The 21683-nt window shown below is 54.7% G+C and overlaps 1 protein-coding gene across 1 annotated transcript in view; it reads right to left on the reverse strand.

The window, feature by feature from the left end:
- Positions 1 to 784: 784 nt before the first annotated feature.
- Positions 785 to 21683, reverse strand: part of LOC137309968 (netrin-G1-like) — a 61755-nt gene continuing 40856 nt past the window's right edge. The window contains exons 4-7 of the mRNA XM_067977965.1: positions 20672 to 20698; positions 7539 to 7706; positions 2540 to 2674; positions 785 to 1205 (exon numbers count right to left, since the gene is read on the reverse strand). Of these exons, the coding sequence (XP_067834066.1) occupies positions 976 to 1205; positions 2540 to 2674; positions 7539 to 7706; positions 20672 to 20698 (560 nt within the window). The 3' untranslated portion in view covers positions 785 to 975. The remainder of the gene's footprint in view (positions 1206 to 2539; positions 2675 to 7538; positions 7707 to 20671; positions 20699 to 21683) is intronic.

Consider the following 21683-nt stretch of genomic DNA (forward strand, 5'->3'; position numbering starts at 1 on the left):
CCCATCGCTCTGATGCGCTCCAGGATTACACACAACGGGCACTAAAGCCCAGGTTCTAGGCCGCTCGAAGCCGGCCCACAGATTTCCTCAGGTCACGATGTACCGACAGCAATCCCTCGCAGTGAGTGAGGGAGGGAGGGAGTGAGGAATGAGTGAGTGACTGAGTGAGTGAGGGTGGGAGTGAGGGAGGGAAGGAGTGAGGGAAAGAGTGAGGGAGGGAGTGAAGGAGTGAGTGTGGAGAGTGAGGAGTGAGTGAATGAGTGAGGAGTGAGAGGGATGGAGGGAGTGAGTGAGTGAGGGGCAAGCAATTGATGAGTGAGTGGAGTGACTGAGGGAGTGAATGAATGAAGTGAGGGAGGGAGGGAGTGTGGATTGAGTGAGTGGAGGGACAGAGTGAGTGAGGAGTGAATGAGGGTGTGAGGGAGAGTGAGGAAGGGAGAGAGTGAGGGAGAGGGAGGGAGTGAGTGAGGGGCGAGCGAGCGAGGGCTGCACCAGAGCGGGGAACGGCCTCCTCTGAGCTCCACAAATTTTCTGCCGTGTTTCCTACATTCCAACAGTGACGACACTTCAAAAGTACTTCATTGTCTGTAAAGCTCTTTGGGACGTCCTGAGGTGGTGAAAGGCGCTATATAAATGCAAGTCTTTCTTTCTTTCTTTCTTCTTTCCCAAAGCTGGCCATCCGAGGCCAGGCTGGCGATTGGAGAATGAATATTAGCAGCTGCCTCCCTCCCTCCCTCCCTCCCTCCCTCCCTCCGGCAGGGGGTCTGAAAGTACAGTCCCCACTGACTGCCCATTCCTTCAGGGCTCGGAGATACAGTCGGGCTCGGTGGGTGGGTGGGTGGGCTCAGGCCTGGGTTACAGTTTGCCTTTCCCGGGCCGGAGGGCGGGGACCGTGTTTAACGGGGACGCAGTAAACGCTGGATTCTCCTCCGCTCTTTGCACCTTCCCGTGAGCGTCCGTGGCGCTGGAAGCGGGTCAGAGCGCCGGGCGTCCGTTAGCGGTGGTTAGCAGCGCAGTGAGTGACAGCAGCACCCGGTGTAAGGTGGGGTCCCGGGGGGATTGGGAGACACACCCTCCTGCTTCCTTCCCACACTGGCCTTTCTCACACAGGAGCCCGGTGTAGGGAGCGGGACAGCGACACCTCCCATTGTCCTCGCACACTCCTCCGTTCTGACACCGCGTCAGCAAGTTATCGCACACGCCGGCTGCAAGAGGTCAGAGAAAAGAAACGTCAGGTCACTGGAAATCTCCTGACCTCAGAGATTGTTTGAACTGTCGCCGCTCCCAGTGTTTCACTTTTACACCAACAACTACTTGCATTTATATAGCGCCTTTAACGTAGTAAAACGGCCCAAGGTGCTTCACAGGAGCGTAAATCAGAGAAAAATTAACACTGAACCACATAAGGAGACATTAGGACAGGAGACCAAAAGCTTGGTCAAAGAGGTAGATTTTAAGGAGCGTCTTAAAGGAGGAGAGAGAGGGGGAGAGGTTTGGGGGGAATTCCAGAGTTTCGGGTCCAGACAGCTGAAGGCACGGCCGCCAATGGGGGGGTGAAGGAAATGGGGGATGTGCAAGAGGCCAGAATTGGGGGAGCGCAGAGATCTCGGAGGGGTGCAGGGCTGAAGGAGGTTACAGAGATAGGGAGGGGCGAGGCAACGGAGGGATTTGAATGTGAGGATGTGAATCTTTAAATCGAGGCGTTGCTGGACCGGGAGCCAATGTAGGTCAGAGATCACAGGGGTGATGGGTGAATGGGACTAAATTGATGATTAAATACTGAAGGAGAGACTGAGGGTTAAATTCTGTGTCCAATTATTGTGTCCAATTCTGGGCACCACACTTTCGGAAGGATGTCAAGGCCTTGGAGAGGGTGCAGAGGAGATTTACTGGAATGGGACCATGGTTGAGGGACTTCAGTTATGTGGAGAGACTGGAGAAGCTGGGATTGTTCTCCTCAGAACAGAGAAGGTGAAGGGGAGATTTAATAGAGGGGTTAAAAATTATGAGGGGTTTTAATAGAGTAAATAAGGAGAAACTGTTTCCACTGGCAGGAGGGTCGGTAACCAGAGGACACAGATTTAAGGTAATTGGTGAAAGAGCCAGAGGGGAGATGAGGAGAATTTTTTTACACAGCGAGTTGTTCTGATCTGGAAGCAGATTCAATAATAACTTTCAAAAGGGAATTGAATAAATACTTGAAAAGGAAAAATTTGCAGAGCTATGGGGAAAGAGCGGGGGGAGTGAGACTAATAGGATCGCTCTTTCAAAGAGCCAGCACAGGCTCGATGGGCTGAATGGCCTCCTTGTGTGCTGTCTGATTCGATGAAATGCTCCTCACTGAACTCCAGTCCCTCCCTTTGTGAGGAGCTGTGCCACTAATTGTTTCTCAGGGTGATGGGGGAACCCAGGAGGGTTCCTTGTCTAAAAGCCTTTGTCTTTCCCCCCCTGGTATCTCTGCTATCGGATCCACTGCTGACCCTGACACACAGGAGCCAGGCGGAGTGAGGGAGGGTCTGGTGCTGGAACGGTTACTTACCTCGGCAGCCCCTGTGCCAGTAATATCCGGGCAGGCACTTGTCACACTTGGGCCCTGCTGTCCCCTCCTTACAGTCACAATATCCCGTCTCATTACAGCGATCATGGAGTGAGCCATAGGGGTGACACTGACAGTCTGCAGAAACAAGACAACACACACACTGCACATGGCTGTTCCCAATAAAACCCATCGACACAATCTCAGGGACACAAATGACTCGGGCCCAGGACAGGGGACGAGCCGACTCTGGGGGGAAACAAGTCTCCAACAGTTTACAAACAGCGTCAATCGTCCACACACTGATTGGACACGGCCCGTGTTCCACTCCTTGGGGCGACTGCACACAATTAACGCAGGTTATTACATCGATTTTGTTTACATAGAATTTACAGCACAGAATCAGGCCATTCGGCCCAACTGGTCTATGGCAGCGTTTAGACTCCACATGAGCCTCCTCCCACCCCTCTTCTTCTAACTGTATCAGCAAATCCTTCCATTCCTTTCTCCCTCACGTGTTTATCTCACTTCACCTTAAATGCATCTTTTCGTTGCAGTGAGGTTCTGTAACCTGGAGCTTGGCTTCTCACCGACCCTGTACAGTTCACGTAATGTTGTTCATCCGTCCCACTGACCCAGACCGACACCGAGACCCCACTGACCCAGACCCACACGACACCCCACTGACCCAGACCCACACCGAGACCCCACTGACCCAGACCCCCACGACACCCCACTGACTCAGACCCACACCGAGACCCTACTGACCGAGACCCACACCCCACTGACCCAGACCCACACCGACACCCCACTGACCCAGACCCACACTGAGACCCCACTGACCCAGACCCACACCGACAACCCACTGACCCAGACCCACACCGACACCCCACTGACCCAGACCCACACCGACACCCCACTGACCCAGACCCACACCGAGACCCCACTGACCCAGACCCACACCGACACCCCACTGACCCAGACCCACACCGACACCCCACTGACTCAGACCCACACCGACAACCCACTGACCCAGACCCACACTCCACTGACCCAGACCCACACCGAGACCCCACTGACCCAGACCCACACCAAGACCCCACTGACCGAGACCCACACCCCACTGACCCAGACCCACACCGACACCCCACTGACCCAGACCCACACTGAGACCCCACTGACCCAGACCCACACCCCACTGACCCAGACCCACACCGAGACCCCACTGACCCAGACCCACACCGACACCCCACTGACCCAGACCCACACCGACACCCCACTGACTCAGACCCACACCGACAACCCACTGACCCAGACCCACACTCCACTGACCCAGACCCACACCGAGACCCCACTGACCCAGACCCACACCGACACCCCACTGACCCAGACCCACACCGACACCCCACTGACCCAGACCCACACCGACACCCCACTGACCCAGACCCACACCGACACCCCACTGACCCAGACCCACACTGAGACCCCACTGACCCAGACCCACACCCCACTGACCCAGACCCACACCGACACCCCACTGACCCAGACCCACACCGACACCCCACTGACTCAGACCCACACTCCACTGACCCAGACCCACACCGAGACCTCACTGACCCAGACCCACACCGAGACCCCACTGACCCAGACCCACACCGACACCCCACTGACCCAGACCCACACCGACACCCCACTGACCCAGACCCACACTGAGACCCCACTGACCCAGACCCACACCGAGACCCCACTGACCCAGACCCACACCGACACCCCACTGACCCAGACCCACACTGAGACCCCACTGACCCAGACCCACACCGACACTCCACTGACCCAGACCCACACCGAGACCACACTGACCCAAACCCACACCGAGACCCCACTGACCCAGACCCACACCCCACTGACCCAGTCCCACACCGACACCCCACTGACCCAGACCCACACCGAGACCCCACTGACCCAGACCCACACCCCACTGACCCAGTCCCACACCCCACTGACCCAGACCCACACCCCACTGACCCAGTCCAACACCCCACTGACCCACACCCACACCCCACTGTCCCAGACCCACACCCCACTGACCCAGACCCACACCCCACTGACCCAGACCCACACCCCACTGACCCAGACCCACACCCCACTGACCCAGTCCCACACCTCACTGACCCAGTCCCACACCAAGACCCCACTGACCCAGACCCACACCAAGACCCCACTGACCCAGACCCACACCGAGACCCCACTGACCCAGACCCACACTCCACTGACCCAGACCCACACCAAGACCCCACTGACCCAGACCCACACCAAGACCCCACTGACCCAGACCCACACTCCACTGACTCAGACCCACACCAAGACCCCACTGACCCAGACCCACACCAAGACCCCACTGACCCAGACCCACACCCCATTGACCCAGTCCCACACCGAGACCCCATTGACCCAGTCCCACACCCCACTGACCCAGACCCACACCGAGACCCCACTGACTCAGTCCCACACCGACACCCCAGTAACAGGGAGTGAGAGGTTACATTCAAAGTTTGATGTGTGAATTGTGAAGTTTGATGTGTAACAGGAAGTGAGTGTGACAAGAGAGGAGTGCAGCAGTAAGTGTGATGCTTACACAAAGTGTGCAATATAAATAAGACTTCTGATTGATTCCTGGTGAATCTCGATGGCCTTTGACAGATGAACCAAAATGTGTTCTCACTGTGTTTGTTGAAATGGGCCAGAATGGCAGGCGGACATGTGCGAATGTTCGCTACAGCGCCACAGATGCTGGGAGGACTGAATAGCAAGTGAAACAATATTCTCCATTAAAAAGTTATTGGAACAGGCGTTACCAATCTTAGAAAAGTGTTCTTGAACCATGGCAACAGGACGTCTTGTGAATTAAATGTATCGACACAACCTACTGCTGGATTATAATTTTATTTTTTTTGGTTTAGCAGAAATGATATTGAAATGTATTCCCCGTATCCAGAAGATGTTCCTGCTCCTGGTCTGTTGAATACACAGATAGGAGTTTACACTGAATGTTTCATGGTCTTTCAGATATAAATTGGGGCCAACACCTCTTGTGCTGAGATCTGACAGATTGTTACCCTGGCAACAGAGGAAATCACTCACTGAAAATAACTGAAACGGAAGTAACAAAACCAACATCATGTGTTCTGAGTTTAGTTGAGACTAAACTATGAAGCTTTTATTTTATTCATTCATGGGATGTGGGCGTCGCTGGCGAGGCCAGCATTTATTGCCCACCTTGAGAAGGTGGTGGTGAGCCGCCTTCTTGAACCGCTGCAGTCCGTGTGGTGACGGTTCTCCCACAGTGCTGTTAGGAAGGGAGTTCCAGGATTTTGACCCAGCGACGATGAAGGAACGGCGATATATTTCCAAGTCGGGATGGTGTGTGACTTGGAGGGGAACGTGCAGGTGGTGTTGTTCCCATGTACCTGCTGCCCTTGTCCTTCCAGGCGGTAGAGGTCGCGGGTTTGGGAGGTGCTGTCGAAGAAGCCTTGGCGAGTTGCTGCAGTGCATCCTGTGGAAGGAACACACTGCAGCCACAGTGCGCCGGTGGTGAAGGGAGTGAATGTTTAGGGTGGTGGATGGGGTGCCAATCAAGCGGGCTGCTTTGTCCTGGATGGTGTCGAGCTTCTTAAGTGTTGTTGGAGCTGCACTCATCCAGGAAAGTGGAGAGTATTCCATCACACTCCTGACTTGTGCCTTGTCGATGGTGGAAAGGCTTTGGGGAGTCAGGAGGTGAGTCACTCGCCGCAGAATACCCAGCCTCTGACCTGCTCTTTTAGCCACAGTATTTATGTGGCTGGTCCAGTTAAGTTTCTGGTCAATGGTGACCCCCAGGATGTTGATGGTGGGGGATTTGGCGATGGTAATGCCGTTGAATGTCAAGGGGAGGTGGTTAGACTCTCTCTTGTTGGAGATGGTCATTGCCTGGCACTTATCTGGCGCGAATGTTACTTGCCACTTATGAGCCCAAGCCTGGATGTTGTCCAGGTCTTGCTGCATGCGGGCTCGGACTGCTTCATTATTTGAGGGGTTGCGAATGGAACTGAACACTGTGCAATCATCAGCGAACATCCCCATTTCTGACCTTATGATGGAGGGAAGGTCATTGATGAAGCAGCTGAAGATGTTTGGGCCTCGGACACTGCCCTGAGGAACTCCTGCAGCAACAACCTGGGTCTGAGATGATTGGCCTCCAACAACCACTACCATCTTCCTTTGTGCTAGGTATGACTCCAGCCACTGGAGAGTTTGCCCCCTGATTCCCATTGACTTCAATTGTACTAGGGCTGTACATTCTCTGTAATTCTGTGTGTGGAGAATGGGAAGGAGATGAGGAAATGGAGAGAGAACATTGATGTTGGACAATGGGGGGAGGGTAACATTGAGCAGAGGCGAGTGATGCTGCTACGATGAAGGATGTTCGTTTGCCAAGAGGACAAACAACATACAAATTCCAGAAAAACAATGGAGACAGGGAAGCAATGATTATATCGTCACAACACAGGGCTTTCAATTTACCTCAGGGCCAGGCCGCATCGCTAGGGAAAGGTCGGACCGGGTCTGATCTCTGGGGAAAGGTCGGACCGGGTCTGATCTCTGGGGAAAGGTCGGACCGGGTCTGATCTCTGGGGAAAGGTCGGACCGGGTCTGATCTCTGGGGAAAGGTCGGACCGGGTCTGATCTCTGGGGAAAGGTCGGACCGGGTCTGATCTCTGGGGAAAGGTCGGACCGGGTCTGATCTCCGGGGAAAGGTCGGACCGGGTCTGATCTCTGGGGAAAGGTCGGACCGGGTCTGATCTCTGGGGAAAGGTCGGACCGGGTCTGATCTCTGGGGAAAGGGGAGCTGATTCCTTTTGCTCAGCCCTATCGAAGGTTCCTTTTTGTTTCTTTATCTTGTTTTGGGCTGAAATCTGAAGGGTGAAGGAAGGAGGCGAGAGCGGAGATTGTAACAGGAACTGACCGAGGCAAACGTTGTGATGGTCCAGCTCTGCTGACGGGTTTCGGTGATAGCCCAGTCGGCACAACTGGCAGTGTCGGCCTCTCGTGTTGTGCTTACAGCTCACGCAAATGGTGGTGGTGAGCAGCTCGATGTAACTGCACCGGTTCGAGTGGCCGAAACATTCGCAGTCTTGCAAGGAAAAGACAGAAAGTGTAGACGGGACGTAGACAGGACGTAGACGGGTCGTAAACTGCGAGCGGGTCACATGCTGCAGGAATGAGAGGCGGAGAGGAAATGTCTGGAATGGGAGGGAGGGGAGACACTGAGACTTTTAGCAGTGAGGGGAGAACATCAGACTCCTGGCTCGATACGGTCACATTGAATCAGGCAGATGGCGATGGATGGGAACGTTCCAGGGTTTATAGAGTCCGGTGGTGGGTTTTATACAGGGCTTCCAAGGTCGGGGCCTTTCAACTGTGACTCAGAGGGTCGCACTCTCACCTCTGAGTTATGATGTGGAGATGCAGGTGATGGACTGGGGTTGACAATTGTAAACAATTTTACAACACCAAGTTATAGTCCAACAATTTTATTTTTAATCCCACAAGCTTTCGGAGGCTTCCCCCTTCCTCAGGTGGTGTGGAAATGAAACACCACCTGAGGAAGGAGGAAGCCTCCGAAAGCTTGTGGGATTAAAAATAAAATTGTTGGACTATAACTTGGTGTTGTAAAATTGTTTACCTCTGAGTTAGGAGGACGTGGGTTCAAGTCCCACTCCAGAGACTTGAGCAGAAAATCCAGGCTGACACTCCAGAGCAGTACTGAGGGAGTGCTGCACTGTCGGAGGGTCAGTACTGAGGGAGTGTGGCACTGTCGGAGGGTCAGTACTGAGGGAGTGCGGCACTGTCGGAGGTGCCGTCTTTCTGATGAGACGTTAAACCGAGGCCCCGTCTGCCCTCTCAGGCAGATGGAAAAGATCCAATGCCACTATTTTGAAGAGAAGGGAATTCTCCCCGGTGTCCTGGCCAAAATTTATCCTTAAACCAACCTCAAAAAACAGATTATCTTGTCATTTATTTCATTGCTGTTTGTGGGATCTTGCTGTCCGTAAATTGGCTGCCACTTTTCCTACATTACAACACTGACTATCACCCCCAGTGATGAGATACTTGGCCGTGTCTGACCTTGCTTTGTGTTAGTGACCCCTCGTGATGAGATACTTGGCCGTGTTTGACCTTACTTTGTGTCAGTGACCCCAAGTGATGAGATACTTGGCCGTGTCTGACCTTGCTTTGTGTTAGTGACCCCTCGTGATAAGATACTTGGCCGTGTTTGACCTTACTTTGTGTCAGTGACCCCGAGTGATGAGATACTTGGCCGTGTCTGACCTTGCTTTGTGTCAGTGACCTCTAGTGATGAGATACTTGGCCATGTCTGACCTGACTTTGTGTTAGTGACCCCTAGTGATGAGATACTTGGCCGTGTCTGACCTTGCTTTGGATGAGCTGCATCAGGAGAAATCAGCAATGAATAATCCCAGATGGAGAACAACGCGCGGTCTGAACAGAACATCTGTACTGTGCGCACAAACACATCGACTCGAGACTGCACGGGACAGTGAGTGGGTCCGAGAGACAAGCAACCAGACACTTCCATCAAAACCCAACAAATATTTCTGAAAATCGTCACAGATTTCAATCTGCTGGGGTCAGACAGATGTTTGTAATGATTTCAATCTGCTGTGTTCAACAGATGTTTGCAATGATTTCAATCTGCTGGATTCAGCAGATGTTTGGAATGATTTCAATCTGCTGGGGTCAGACAGATGTTTGTAATGATTTCCTGACAGAAGTAACTTTTCAGCTGATAGATTTTTTTAAAGATGATGTCAGCAGTGAAACCTCACTATCCACAGGATATTGGAACATGAGGAGGCCATTCAGCCCCTCGAGCCTGTTACACAGGAACAGGAGGAGGCCATTCAGCCCCTCGAGCCTGTTACACGGGAACAGGAGGAGGCCATTCAGCTCCTCGAGCCTGTTACACAGGAACAGGAGGAGGCCATTCAGCCCCTCGAGCCTGTTACACAGGAACAGGAGGAGGCCATTCAGCTCCTCGAGCCTGTTACACAGGAACAGGAGGAGGCCATTCAGCCCCTCGAGCCTGTTACACAGGAACAGGAGGAGGCCTTTCAACCCCTCGAGCCTGTTCTGCTGTTCATTTTAGATCATGGCTGATCTGTACCTCAACTCCATTTACCCTCCTTTGCTCCGTATCCCTCGATACCCTCACCCAACAAAAATCTATTGATCTCAGACTTGAAAGCTCCAATTGACCCCCAGCATCCACAGCCTTTTGGGGGAGAGAGTTCCAGATTTCCACTCCCCTTTGTGTGAAGAAACGCTTCCTGACATCACCCCTGAACGGCCTGGCTCTAATTTTAAGATTATTCGCCCTTGTTCTGGACTCTCCCACCAGAGGAATTAGTTTCTCTCTATCTACCCGATCAAATCGTTCAATAATTTTAAACACCTTGATCTGATCACCCCTCAATCTTCTAAACTCGAGGGAATACAAGTCTGGTTTATGTAACCTGTCCTCTTAATTTAACCCTTTTAGCCCCGGTATCATTCTGGTGAATCTGCGCTGAACCCCCTCCAGGGCCAATATATCTTGTCCACATTGAACTCCATCTGCCTCAGTTTTGCCCACTCACTCAGTCTGTCCATGTCCCTTTGTAACTTCCTGCTCCCATCCCCACGACTGACTGTGTCTCCGAACTGAGTCTCACAAACTTCAATAAAAACAAACTCCTTCTTGCAGGGGTCAAGTTGCTCAGTTAAAAATATATTTTTTACATAAGGTTATATCTCATGGGATCCAAGGTGAGGTAGCCAATTGGATACAAAATTGGCTTGACGACAGAAGACAGAGGGTGGTTGTAGAGGGTTGTTTTTCAAACTGGATGCCTGTGACCAGCGGTGTGCCTCAGGGATCGGTGCTGGGTCCGCTGTTATTTGTTATTTATATTAATGATTTGGATGAGAATTTAGGAGGCATGGTTAGTAAGTTTGCAGATGACACCAAGATTGGTGGCATTGTGGACAGTGAAGAAGGTTATCTAGGATTGCAACGGGACCTTAATAAATTGGGCCAGTGGGCCGATGAATGGCAGATGGAGTTTAATTTAGATAAATGTGAGGTGATGCATTTTGGTCGATCGAATCGGGCCAGGACCTACTCCGTTAATGGTAGGGCGTTGGGGAGAGTTATAGAACAAAGAGATCTAGGAGTACAGGTTCATAGCTCCTTGAAAGTGGAGTCACAGGTGGATAGGGTGGTGAAGAAGGCATTCGGCATGCTTGGTTTCATTGGTCAGAACATTGAATACAGGAGTTGGGATGTCTTGTTGAAGTTGTACAGGGCATTGGTGAGGCCACACTTGGAATACTGTGTACAGTTCTGGTCACCCTATTACAGAAAGGATATTATTAAACTAGAAAGAGTGCAGAAAAGATTTACTAGGATGCTACCGGGACTTGATGGTTTGACTTATAGGGAGAGGTTAGATAGACTGGGACTTTTTTCCCTGGAGAGTAGGAGGTTTAGGGGTGATCTTATAGAAGTCTATAAAATAATGAGGGGCATAGATAAGGTAGATAGTCAAAATTTTTTCCCAAAGGTAGGGGAGTCTATAACGAGGGGGCATAGATTTAAGGTGAGAGGGGAGAGATACAAAAGGGTCCAGAGGGGCAATTTTTTCACTCAAAGGGTGGTGAGTGTCTGGAATGAGCTGCCAGAGGCAGTAGTAGAGGCGGGTACAATTTTGTCTTTTAAAAAGCATTTGGACAGTTACATGGGTAAGATGGGTATAGAGGGATATGGGCCAAGTGCAGGCAATTGGGACTAGCTTAGTGATATAAACTGGGCGACATGGACATGTTGGGCCGAAGGGCCTGTTTCCATGTTGTAAACTTCTATGATCCTATGATTCTATGATTTTATTCAATCTGAACAAACGGTCACAGTTTCTGACCCTCGCCCAGAGATAATAACAACAACCTGCATTTATATAGCGCCTTTAACGTAGTAAAACGTCCCAAGGCCCTTCACAGGAGCGATTATCAAACAGGATTTAACACCGAGCCACATAACGAGATATTCGGACAGGTGACCAAAAGTTTCATCAAAGAGGTAGGTTTTAAGGAACATTTTAAAGGAGGAGAGAGAGGCGGAGAGGTGGAGAGGTTTATGGAGGGAATTCCAGAGCTTAGGGCCTCGGCAGCTGAAGGCACGGCCGCCAATGGCGGAGCAAAGGAAATCGGGGATGGACAAGAGGCCAGAATTGGAGGAGCGCAGAGATCTCGGAGGGGTGTAGAGCTGGAGGAGGTTACAGAAATAGGGAGGGGTGAGAGGCTGGAGGAGGTTCCAGAGATAGGGAGGGGTGTAGGGCTGGAGGGGGTTACAGAGATAGGGAGGGGTGTCGGGCTGGAGGAGGTTACAGAGATAGGGAGGGGTGTAGGGCTGGAGGGGGTTACAGAGATAGGGAGGGGTGTAGGGCTGGAGGAGGTTACAGAGATAGGGAGGGGTGTAGGGCTGGAGGGGGTTACAGAGATAGGGAGGGGTGTAGGGCTGGAGGGGGTTACAGAGATAGGGAGGGGTGTCGGGCTGGAGGAGGTTACAGAGATAGGGAGGGGTGTAGGGCTGGAGGGGGTTACAGAGATAGGGAGGGGTGTCGGGCTGGAGGAGGTTACAGAGATGGGGAGGGGTGTAGTGCTGGAGGGGGTTACAGAGATAGGGAGGGGTGAGGGGCTGGAGGGGGTTACAGAGATAGGGAGGGGTGTGGGGCTGGAGGGGGTTACAGAGATAGGGAGGGTGTAGGGCTGGAGGGGGTTACAGAGATAGGGAGGGTGTAGGGCTGGAGGGGGTTACAGAGATAGGGAGGGTGTAGTGCTGGAGGAGGTTACAGAGATAGGGAGGGTGTAGGGCTGGAGGGGGTTACAGAGATAGGGAGGGGTGTAGGGCTGGAGGGGGTTACAGAGATAGGGAGGGGTGTCGGGCTGGAGGAGGTTACAGAGATAGGGAGGGGTGTAGGGCTGGAGGGGGTTACAGAGATAGGGAGGGGTGTAGGGCTGGAGGGGGTTACAGAGATGGGGAGGGGCGAGGGGCTGGAGGAGGTTACAGAGATAGGGAGGGGTGTAGGGCTGGAGGAGGTTACAGAGATGGGGAGGGGTGTCGGGCTGGAGGAGGTTACAGAGATAGGGAGGGGCGAGGGGCTGGAGGAGGTTACAGAGATAGGGAGGGGCGAGGGGCTGGAGGGGGTTACAGAGATAGGGAGGGGCGAGGGGCTGGAGGAGGTTACAGAGATAGGGAGGGGCGAGGGGCTGGGGGATGTTACAGAGATAGGGAGGGGCGAGGGGCTGGAGGAGGTTACAGAGATAGGGAGGGGCGAGGCGAGGGAGGGATTTGAACGTGAGGATGAGAATTTTAATTGCGAGGCGTTGCTGGACCGGGAGCCAATGTCGGTTCAATCAATCGCTTCTCCGGGTCGAATCACTGCCCGGGTTGGAGCTCGAAGCCGAGCGAACGCGAATTAGCTGGAATCTGGTCTGTGGAGCCGATGATTTAATGGGGGGAGGCCGGTGACAGGCTGTTATTATGGGATTTCAGTAATTCGAGTCGGTTGAGTGTTTGAAAGACAAACTGTGTAATCCAGTATCTGACTGAGTCTCCCTGTTATTATTCAGCGAGACTGAATCCAGTAACAATCACGGTCAGTCATTAAGGACAAAATAGATAATCATTGAAGACATTCGAACGAGTTTTATCTTTCGTTAAGTTTGTGCCAGTGATGAAGGTTTTGATGGTCTGTTTTTTCATGTCGGTTCTGGCTGTACCTGGGCAGGAAAGGGGCAGGTTTGGGTCCAAAGTGTAACGTTTCATAGAACTCCAGGGTGTCCCAGTCCCAGTCCCAGTCCCAGCATCGCACATGTTCCTGTCCAGTATCGGACTGTGATACGGACACTCTGTCCCGGTCAGTACGGGGAGTTATGGACACTCTGTCCCGGTCAGTACGGGGAGTTATGGACACTCTGTCCCGGTCAGTACGGGGAGTTATGGATACTCTGTCCCGGTCAGTACGGGGAGTTATGGACACTCTGTCCCGGTCAGTACGGGGAGTTATGGACACTCTGTCCCGGTCAGTACGGGGAGTTATGGACACTCTGCTCCCGGTCAGTACGGGGAGTTATGGACACTCTGCTCCCGGTCAGTACGGGGAGTTATGGACACTCTGCTCCCGGTCAGTACGGGGAGTTATGGACACTCTGCTCCCGGTCAGTACGGGGAGTTATGGACACTCTGTCCCGGTCAGTACGGGGAGTTATGGACACTCTGTCCCGGTCAGTACGGGGAGTTATGGACACTCTGTCCCGGTCAGTACGGGGAGTTATGGACACTCTGCTCCCGGTCAGTACGGGGAGTTATGGACACTCTGCTCCCGGTCAGTACGGGGAGTTATGGACACTCTGTCCCGGTCAGTACGGGGAGTTATGGACACTCTGTCCCGGTCAGTACGGGGAGTTATGGACACTCTGTCCCGGTCAGTACGGGGAGTTATGGACACTCTGCTCCCGGTCAGTACGGGGAGTTATGGACACTCTGCTCCCGGTCAGTACGGGGAGTTATGGACACTCTGCTCCCGGTCAGTACGGGGAGTTATGGACACTCTGTCCCGGTCAGTACGGGGAGTTATGGACACTCTGCTCCCGGTCAGTACGGGGAGTTATGGACACTCTGCTCCCGGTCAGTACGGGGAGTTATGGACACTCTGCTCCCGGTCAGTACGGGGAGTTATGGACACTCTGTCCCGGTCAGTACGGGGAGTTATGGACACTCTGTCCCGGTCAGTACGGGGAGTTTTGGACACTCTGTCCCGGTCAGTACGGGGAGTTATGGACACTCTGTCCCGGTCAGTACACGGAGTTATGGACACTCTGTCCCGGTCAGTACGGGGAGTTATGGACACTCTGTCCCGGTCAGTACGGGGAGTTATGGACACTCTGTCCCGGTCAGTACGGGGAGTTATGGACACTCTGCTCCCGGTCAGTACGGGGAGTTATGGACACTCTGCTCCCGGTCAGTGCGGGGAGTTATGGACACTCTGCTCCCGGTCAGTACGGGGAGTTATGGACACTCTCTCCCGGTCAGTACAGGGAGTTATGGACACTCCGTCCCGGTCAGTACGGGGAGTTATGGACACTCTGTCCCGGGGTCAGTACGGGGAGTTATGGACACTCTGTCCCGGTCAGTACGGGGAGATATGGACACTCTGCTCCCGGTCAGTACGGGGAGTTATGGACACTCTGTCCCGGTCAGTACGGGGAGTTATGGACACTCTGTCCCGGGGTCAGTACGGGGAGTTATGGACACTCTGCTCCCGGTCAGTACGGGGAGTTATGGACACTCTGCTCCCGGTCAGTACGGGGAGTTATGGACACTTCTCCCGGTCAGTACGGGGAGTTATGGACACTCTGTCCCGGTCAGTACGGGGAGTTATGGACACTCTGCTCCCGGTCAGTACGGGGAGTTATGGACACTCTGTCCCGGTCAGTACGGGGAGTTATGGACACTCTGCTCCCGGTCAGTAAGGGGAGTTATGGACACTCTGTCCCGGTCAGTACGGGGAGTTATGGACACTCTGTCCCGGTCAGTACGGGGAGTTATGGACACTCTGCTCCCGGTCAGTACGGGGAGTTATGGACACTCTGCTCCCGGTCAGTACGGGGAGTTATGGACACTCTGCTCCCGGTCAGTACGGGGAGTTATGGACACTCTGCTCCCGGTCAGTACAGGGAGTTATGGACACTCTGCTCCCGGTCAGTACGGGGAGTTATGGACACTCTGTCCGGTCAGTACGGGGAGTTATGGACACTCTGTCCCGGTCAGTACGGGGAGTTATGGACACTCTGTCCCGGTCAGTACGGGGAGTTATGGACACTCTGCTCCCGATCAGTACGGGGAGTTATGGACACTCTGCTCCCGATCAGTACGGGGAGTTATGGACACTCTGCTCCCGGTCAGTACGGGGAGTTATGGACACTCTGCTCCCGGTCAGTACGGGGAGTTATGGACACTCTGTCCCGGTCAGTACGGGGAGTTATGGACACTCTGTCCCGGTCAGTACGGGGAGTTATGGACACTCTGTCCCGGTCAGTACGGGGAGTTATGGACACTCTGCTCCCGGTCAGTACGGGGAGTTATGGACACTCTGCTCCCGGTCAGTACGGGGAGTTATGGACACTCTGCTCCCGGTCAGTACGGGGAGTTATGGACACTCTGCTCCCGGTCAGTACGGGGAGTTATGGACACTCTGTCCCGGTCAGTACGGGGAGTTATGGACACTCTGCTCCCGGTCAGTACGGGGAGTTATGGACACTCTGCTCCCGGTCAGTACGGGGAGTTATGGACACTCTGCTCCCGGTCAGTACGGGGAGTTATGGACACTCTGCTCCCGGTCAGTACGGGGAGTTATGGACACTCTGTCCCGGTCAGTACGGGGAGTTATGGACACTCTGTCCCGGTCAGTACGGGGAGTTTTGGACACTCTGTCCCGGTCAGTACGGGGAGTTATGGACACTCTGTCCCGGTCAGTACACGGAGTTATGGACACTCTGTCCCGGTCAGTACAGGAAGTTATGGACACTCTGTCCCGGTCAGTACGGGGAGTTATGGACACTCTGTCCCGGTCAGTACGGGGAGTTATGGACACTCTGCTCCCGGTCAGTACGGGGAGTTATGGACACTCTGCTCCCGGTCAGTGCAGGGAGTTATGGACACTCTGCTCCCGGTCAGTACGGGGAGTTATGGACACTCTCTCCCGGTCAGTACAGGGAGTTATGGACACTCTGTCCCGGTCAGTACGGGGAGTTATGGACACTCTGTCCCGGGGTCAGTACGGGGAGTTATGGACACTCTGTCCCGGGGTCAGTACGGGGAGTTATGGACACTCTGTCCCGGTCAGTACGGGGAGATATGGACACTCTGCTCCCGGTCAGTACGGGGAGTTATGGACACTCTGTCCCGGTCAGTACGGGGAGTTATGGACACTCTGTCCCGGGGTCAGTACGGGGAGTTATGGACACTCTGCTCCCGGTCAGTACGGGGAGTTATGGACACTCTGCTCCCGGTCAGTACGGGGAGTTATGGACACTTCTCCCGGTCAGTACGGGGAGTTATGGACACTCTGTCCCGGTCAGTACGGGGAGTTATGGACACTCTGCTCCCGGTCAGTACGGGGAGTTATGGACACTCTGCTCCCGGTCAGTACGGGGAGTTATGGACACTCTGCTCCCCGTCAGTACGGGGAGTTATGGACACTCTGTCCCGGTCAGTACGGGGAGTTATGGACACTCTGCTCCCGGTCAGTACGGGGAGTTATGGACACTCTGCTCCCGGTCAGTACGGGGAGTTATGGACACTTCTCCCGGTCAGTACGGGGAGTTATGGACACTCTGTCCCGGTCAGTACGGGGAGTTATGGACACTCTGCTCCCGGTCAGTACGGGGAGTTATGGACACTCTGTCCCGGTCAGTACGGGGAGTTATGGACACTCTGCTCCCCGTCAGTACGGGGAGTTATGGACACTCTGTCCCGGTCAGTACGGGGAGTTATGGACACTCTGCTCCCGGTCAGTACGGGGAGTTATGGACACTCTGTCCCGGTCAGTACGGGGAGTTATGGACACTCTGTCCCGGTCAGTACGGGGAGTTATGGACACTCTGCTCCCGGTCAGTACGGGGAGTTATGGACTCTCTGCTCCCGGTCAGTACAGGGAGTTATGGACACTCTGCTCCCGGTCAGTACGGGGAGTTATGGACACTCTGCTCCCGGTCAGTACGGGGAGTTATGGACAGTCTGCTCCCGGTCAGTACGGGGAGTTATGGACACTCTGTCCCGGGGTCAGTACGGGGAGTTATGGACACTCTGTCCCGGTCAGTACGGGGAGTTATGGACACTCTGTCCCGGTCAGTACGGGGAGTTACGGACACTCTGCTCCCGGTCAGTACGGGGAGTTATGGACACTCTGTCCCGGTCAGTACGGGGAGTTATGGACACTCTGCTCCCCGTCAGTACGGTGTGTTATGGACACTCTGTCCCGGTCAGTACGGGGAGTTATGGACACTCTGCTCCCGGTCAGTACGGGGAGTTATGGACACTCTGCTCCCGGTCAGTACGGGGAGTTATGGACACTCTGCTCCCGGTCAGTACGGGGAGTTATGGACACTCTGTCCCGGTCAGTACGGGGAGTTATGGACACTCTGTCCCGGTCAGTACGGGGAGTTATGGACTCTCTGCTCCCGGTCAGTACAGGGAGTTATGGACACTCTGCTCCCGGTCAGTACGGGGAGTTATGGACACTCTGTCCCGGTCAGTACAGGGAGTTATGGACACTCTGCTCCCGGTCAGTACGGGGAGTTATGGACACTCTGTCCCGGTCAGTACGGGGAGTTATGGACACTCTGTCCCGGTCAGTACGGGGAGTTATGGACACTCTGCTCCCGGTCAGTACGGGGAGTTATGGACAGTCTGCTCCCGGTCAGTACGGGGAGTTATGGACACTCTGTCCCGGGGTCAGTACGGGGAGTTATGGACACTCTGTCCCGGTCAGTACGGGGAGTTATGGACACTCTGTCCCGGTCAGTACGGGGAGTTACGGACACTCTGCTCCCGGTCAGTACGGGGAGTTATGGACACTCTGCTCCCGGTCAGTACGGGGAGTTATGGACACTCAGTCCCGGTCAGTACGGGGAGTTACGGACACTCTGCTCCCGGTCAGTACGGGGAGTTATGGACACTCTGCTCCCGGTCAGTACGGGGAGTTATGGACACTCTGTCCCGGTCAGTACGGGGAGTTATGGACACTCAGTCCCGGTCAGTACGGGGAGTTATGGACACTCTGCTCCCGGTCAGTACGGGGAGTTATGGACACTCTGCTCCCGGTCAGTACGGGGAGTTACGGACACTCTGCTCCCGGTCAGTACGGGGAGTTATGGACACTCTGCTCCCGGTCAGTACGGGGAGTTATGGACACTCTGTCCCGGTCAGTACGGGGAGTTATGGACACTCAGTCCCGGTCAGTACGGGGAGTTATGGACACTCTGCTCCCGGTCAGTACGGGGAGTTATGGACACTCTGCTCCCGGTCAGTATGGGGAGTTATGGACACTCTGCTCCAGGTCAGTACGGGGAGTTATGGACACTCTGCTCCCGGTCAGTACGGGGAGTTATGGACACTCTGTCCCCGGTCAGTACGGGGAGTTATGGACACTCTGTCCCGGTCAGTACGGGGAGTTATAGACACTCTGTCCCGGTCAGTACGGGGAGTTATATACACTCTGTCCCGGTCAGTACACGGAGTTATGGACACTCTGTCCCGGTCAGTACGGGGAGTTATGGACACTCTGTCCCGGTCAGTACGGGGAGTTATGGACACTCTGTCCCGGTCAGTACAGGGAGTTATGGACACTCTGTCCCGGTCAGTACGGGGAGTTATGGACACTCTGCTCCCGGTCAGTACGGGGAGTTATGGACACTCTGCTCCCGGTCAGTACGGGGAGTTATGGACACTCTGCTCCCGGTCAGTACGGGGAGTTATGGACACTCTGCTCCCGGTCAGTACGGGGAGTTATGGACACTCTGCTCCCGGTCAGTACGGGGAGTTATGGACACTCTGCTCCCGGTCAGTACGGGGAGTTATGGACACTCTGCTCCCGGTCAGTACGGGGAGTTATGGACACTCTGCTCCCGGTCAGTACGGGGAGTTATGGACACTCTGTCCCGGTCAGTACGGGGAGTTATGGACACTCTCTCCCGGTCAGTACGGGGAGTTATGGACACTCTCTCCCGGTCAGTACGGGGAGTTTTGGACACTCTCTCCCGGTCAGTACGGGGAGTTATGGACACTCTCTCCCGGTCAGTACGGGGAGTTATGGACACTCTGTCCCGGTCAGTACGGGGAGTTATGGACACTCTGTCCCGGTCAGTACGGGGAGTTATGGACACTCTGTCCCGGTCAGTACGGGGAGTTATGGACACTCTGTCCCGGTCAGTACGGGGAGTTATGGACACTCTGCTCCCGGTCAGTACGGGGAGTTATGGACACTCTGTCCCGGTCAGTACGGGGAGTTATGGACACTCTGTCCCGGTCAGTACGGGGAGTTATGGACACTCTGTCCCGGTCAGTACGGGGAGTTATGGACACTCTGTCCCGGTCAGTACGGGGAGTTATGGACACTCTGCTCCCGGTCAGTATGGGTGCTGATTTGGGTGCTCAATGCAGCCGATGGTTTGGAATGACATGGACAGCATGCGAAGGGTTAAATAAACGGGAACGAGTTCATGCAAAATACGGGAAACGAAGGTGAAGAGATTGAGGCCGAGAGACACTCGTCCAGTTCCCATTTCTGTATCTGGGAGAACGGGATTACAACAGGTCCCGATTGATCTCGGTATCAGGAACCAGACAGCTTTCCACAAACACACTCAGTCCCTGTTCACACCTACACCTGTTTCACACTCAGTCCCTGTTCACACCTACACCTGTTCCACACCCAGTCCCTGTTCACACCTACACCTGTTCCACACTCAGTCCCTGTTCACACCTACACCTGTTCCACACTCAGTCCCTGTTCACACCTGCACCTGTTCCACACTCAGTCCCTGTTCACACCTACACCTGTTCCACACTCAGACCCTGTTCACACCTACACCTGTTCCACACTCAGTCCCTGTTCACACCTACACCTGTTCCACACTCAGTCCCTGTTCACACCTACACCTGTTCCACACTCAGTCCCTGTTCACACCTACACCTGTTCCACACTCAGTCCCTGTTCACACCTACACCTGTTCCACACTCAGTCCCTGTTCACACCTACACCTGTTCCACACTTCGTCCCTGTTCACACCTACACCTGTTCCACACTCAGTCCCTGTTCACACCTACACCTGTTCCACACTCAGTCCCTGTTCACACCTACACCTGTTCCACGGTCAGTGAGACACGAGGGGGGTTCGAGCGGACGGTTCGTTCCCGATACAGAAATGGGCTCTGGGTCAGCAGGTCACAGGTCAGAGAGCGTAGGTCCTACTTACGGTCACTGGTGACGGTGTTCGGGAGGCCTGGAGAGGGAAACGGAAACAAAAATCAGGGCCTGAGTTCAGGTGTTTGTGTCGAACACGGATTATAAAGTATTTTAGTGGAACAATGTGTCAGAGCACAACGTAAACACATTACAGTGAAAGGAGACTTCTTCAGAGTGAAGGGAGGGGGAGGGGGAGAGAGAGGGAGAGGGGGAGGGAGAGGAGGGAGGACGGGGCGAGATGGGGGGGAGTGGAGTGGAGGGGGGAGAGCAGGGAGGAGGGGGAGAGGAGGTGGTTTGGACGGGGGAGGGGGATGGGGAAAGGGGAGGGGGAGGGGAGCATTTGGGGAGGGGGAGAAGCATTGGGGGAGTGGAGGGGGAGCGGAATGGAGGGAGAGTGATGGAGGAGGGCAAGGAGAAGGGTTGGGGGGAGGAGGGAGGGGTTGGGGAGGGGGAGGGGTTGAGGGTTGGGGATAATACAGGAGGTGGTAATTCCAGAGTGAGCCCCACCTTGAGGGAATGGAGGCTTCGCCTGAGGAGGGTCAGACAGCTCCGCCCCTCCCCATCCGGACAGTGACAACCAGTGGCCAACATCCGGCCCCCGGGGTCACGGGGTCAGGGGACTCAATCTCCCAGAGTGCAGCAGGGCCAGGGCTCTCGATGGGGCCTTTTCTCCGCCGCGCTGCATTGTGGGAAGGCAGGGCCGCCATCGCCGCCTCCATTCAACCGGCTCCGGGAATCAGGGAATCGACAGAAAAAGGGGCCACGGGGAAATTCACACCCCGGGGATCGACCATCACCCCCCTCCGGAACCCCTTCTCCCTCCCTCCTGAACCCCTTCTCCCCCCTCCGGAACCCCTTCTCCCCCCTCCGGAACCCCTTCTCCCTCCCTCCTGAACCCCTTCTCCCCCCTCCTGAACCCCTTCTCCCCCCTCCTGAACCCCTTCTCCCCCCTCCTGAACCCCTTCTCCCCCCTCCTGAACCCCTTCTCCCCTCTCCTGAACCCCTTCTCCCCCCTCCTGACC

Source organism: Heptranchias perlo, unplaced genomic scaffold (genome assembly GCF_035084215.1).
Source record: "Heptranchias perlo isolate sHepPer1 unplaced genomic scaffold, sHepPer1.hap1 HAP1_SCAFFOLD_198, whole genome shotgun sequence".
In the NCBI taxonomy this organism is placed as follows: domain Eukaryota; kingdom Metazoa; phylum Chordata; class Chondrichthyes; order Hexanchiformes; family Hexanchidae; genus Heptranchias; species Heptranchias perlo.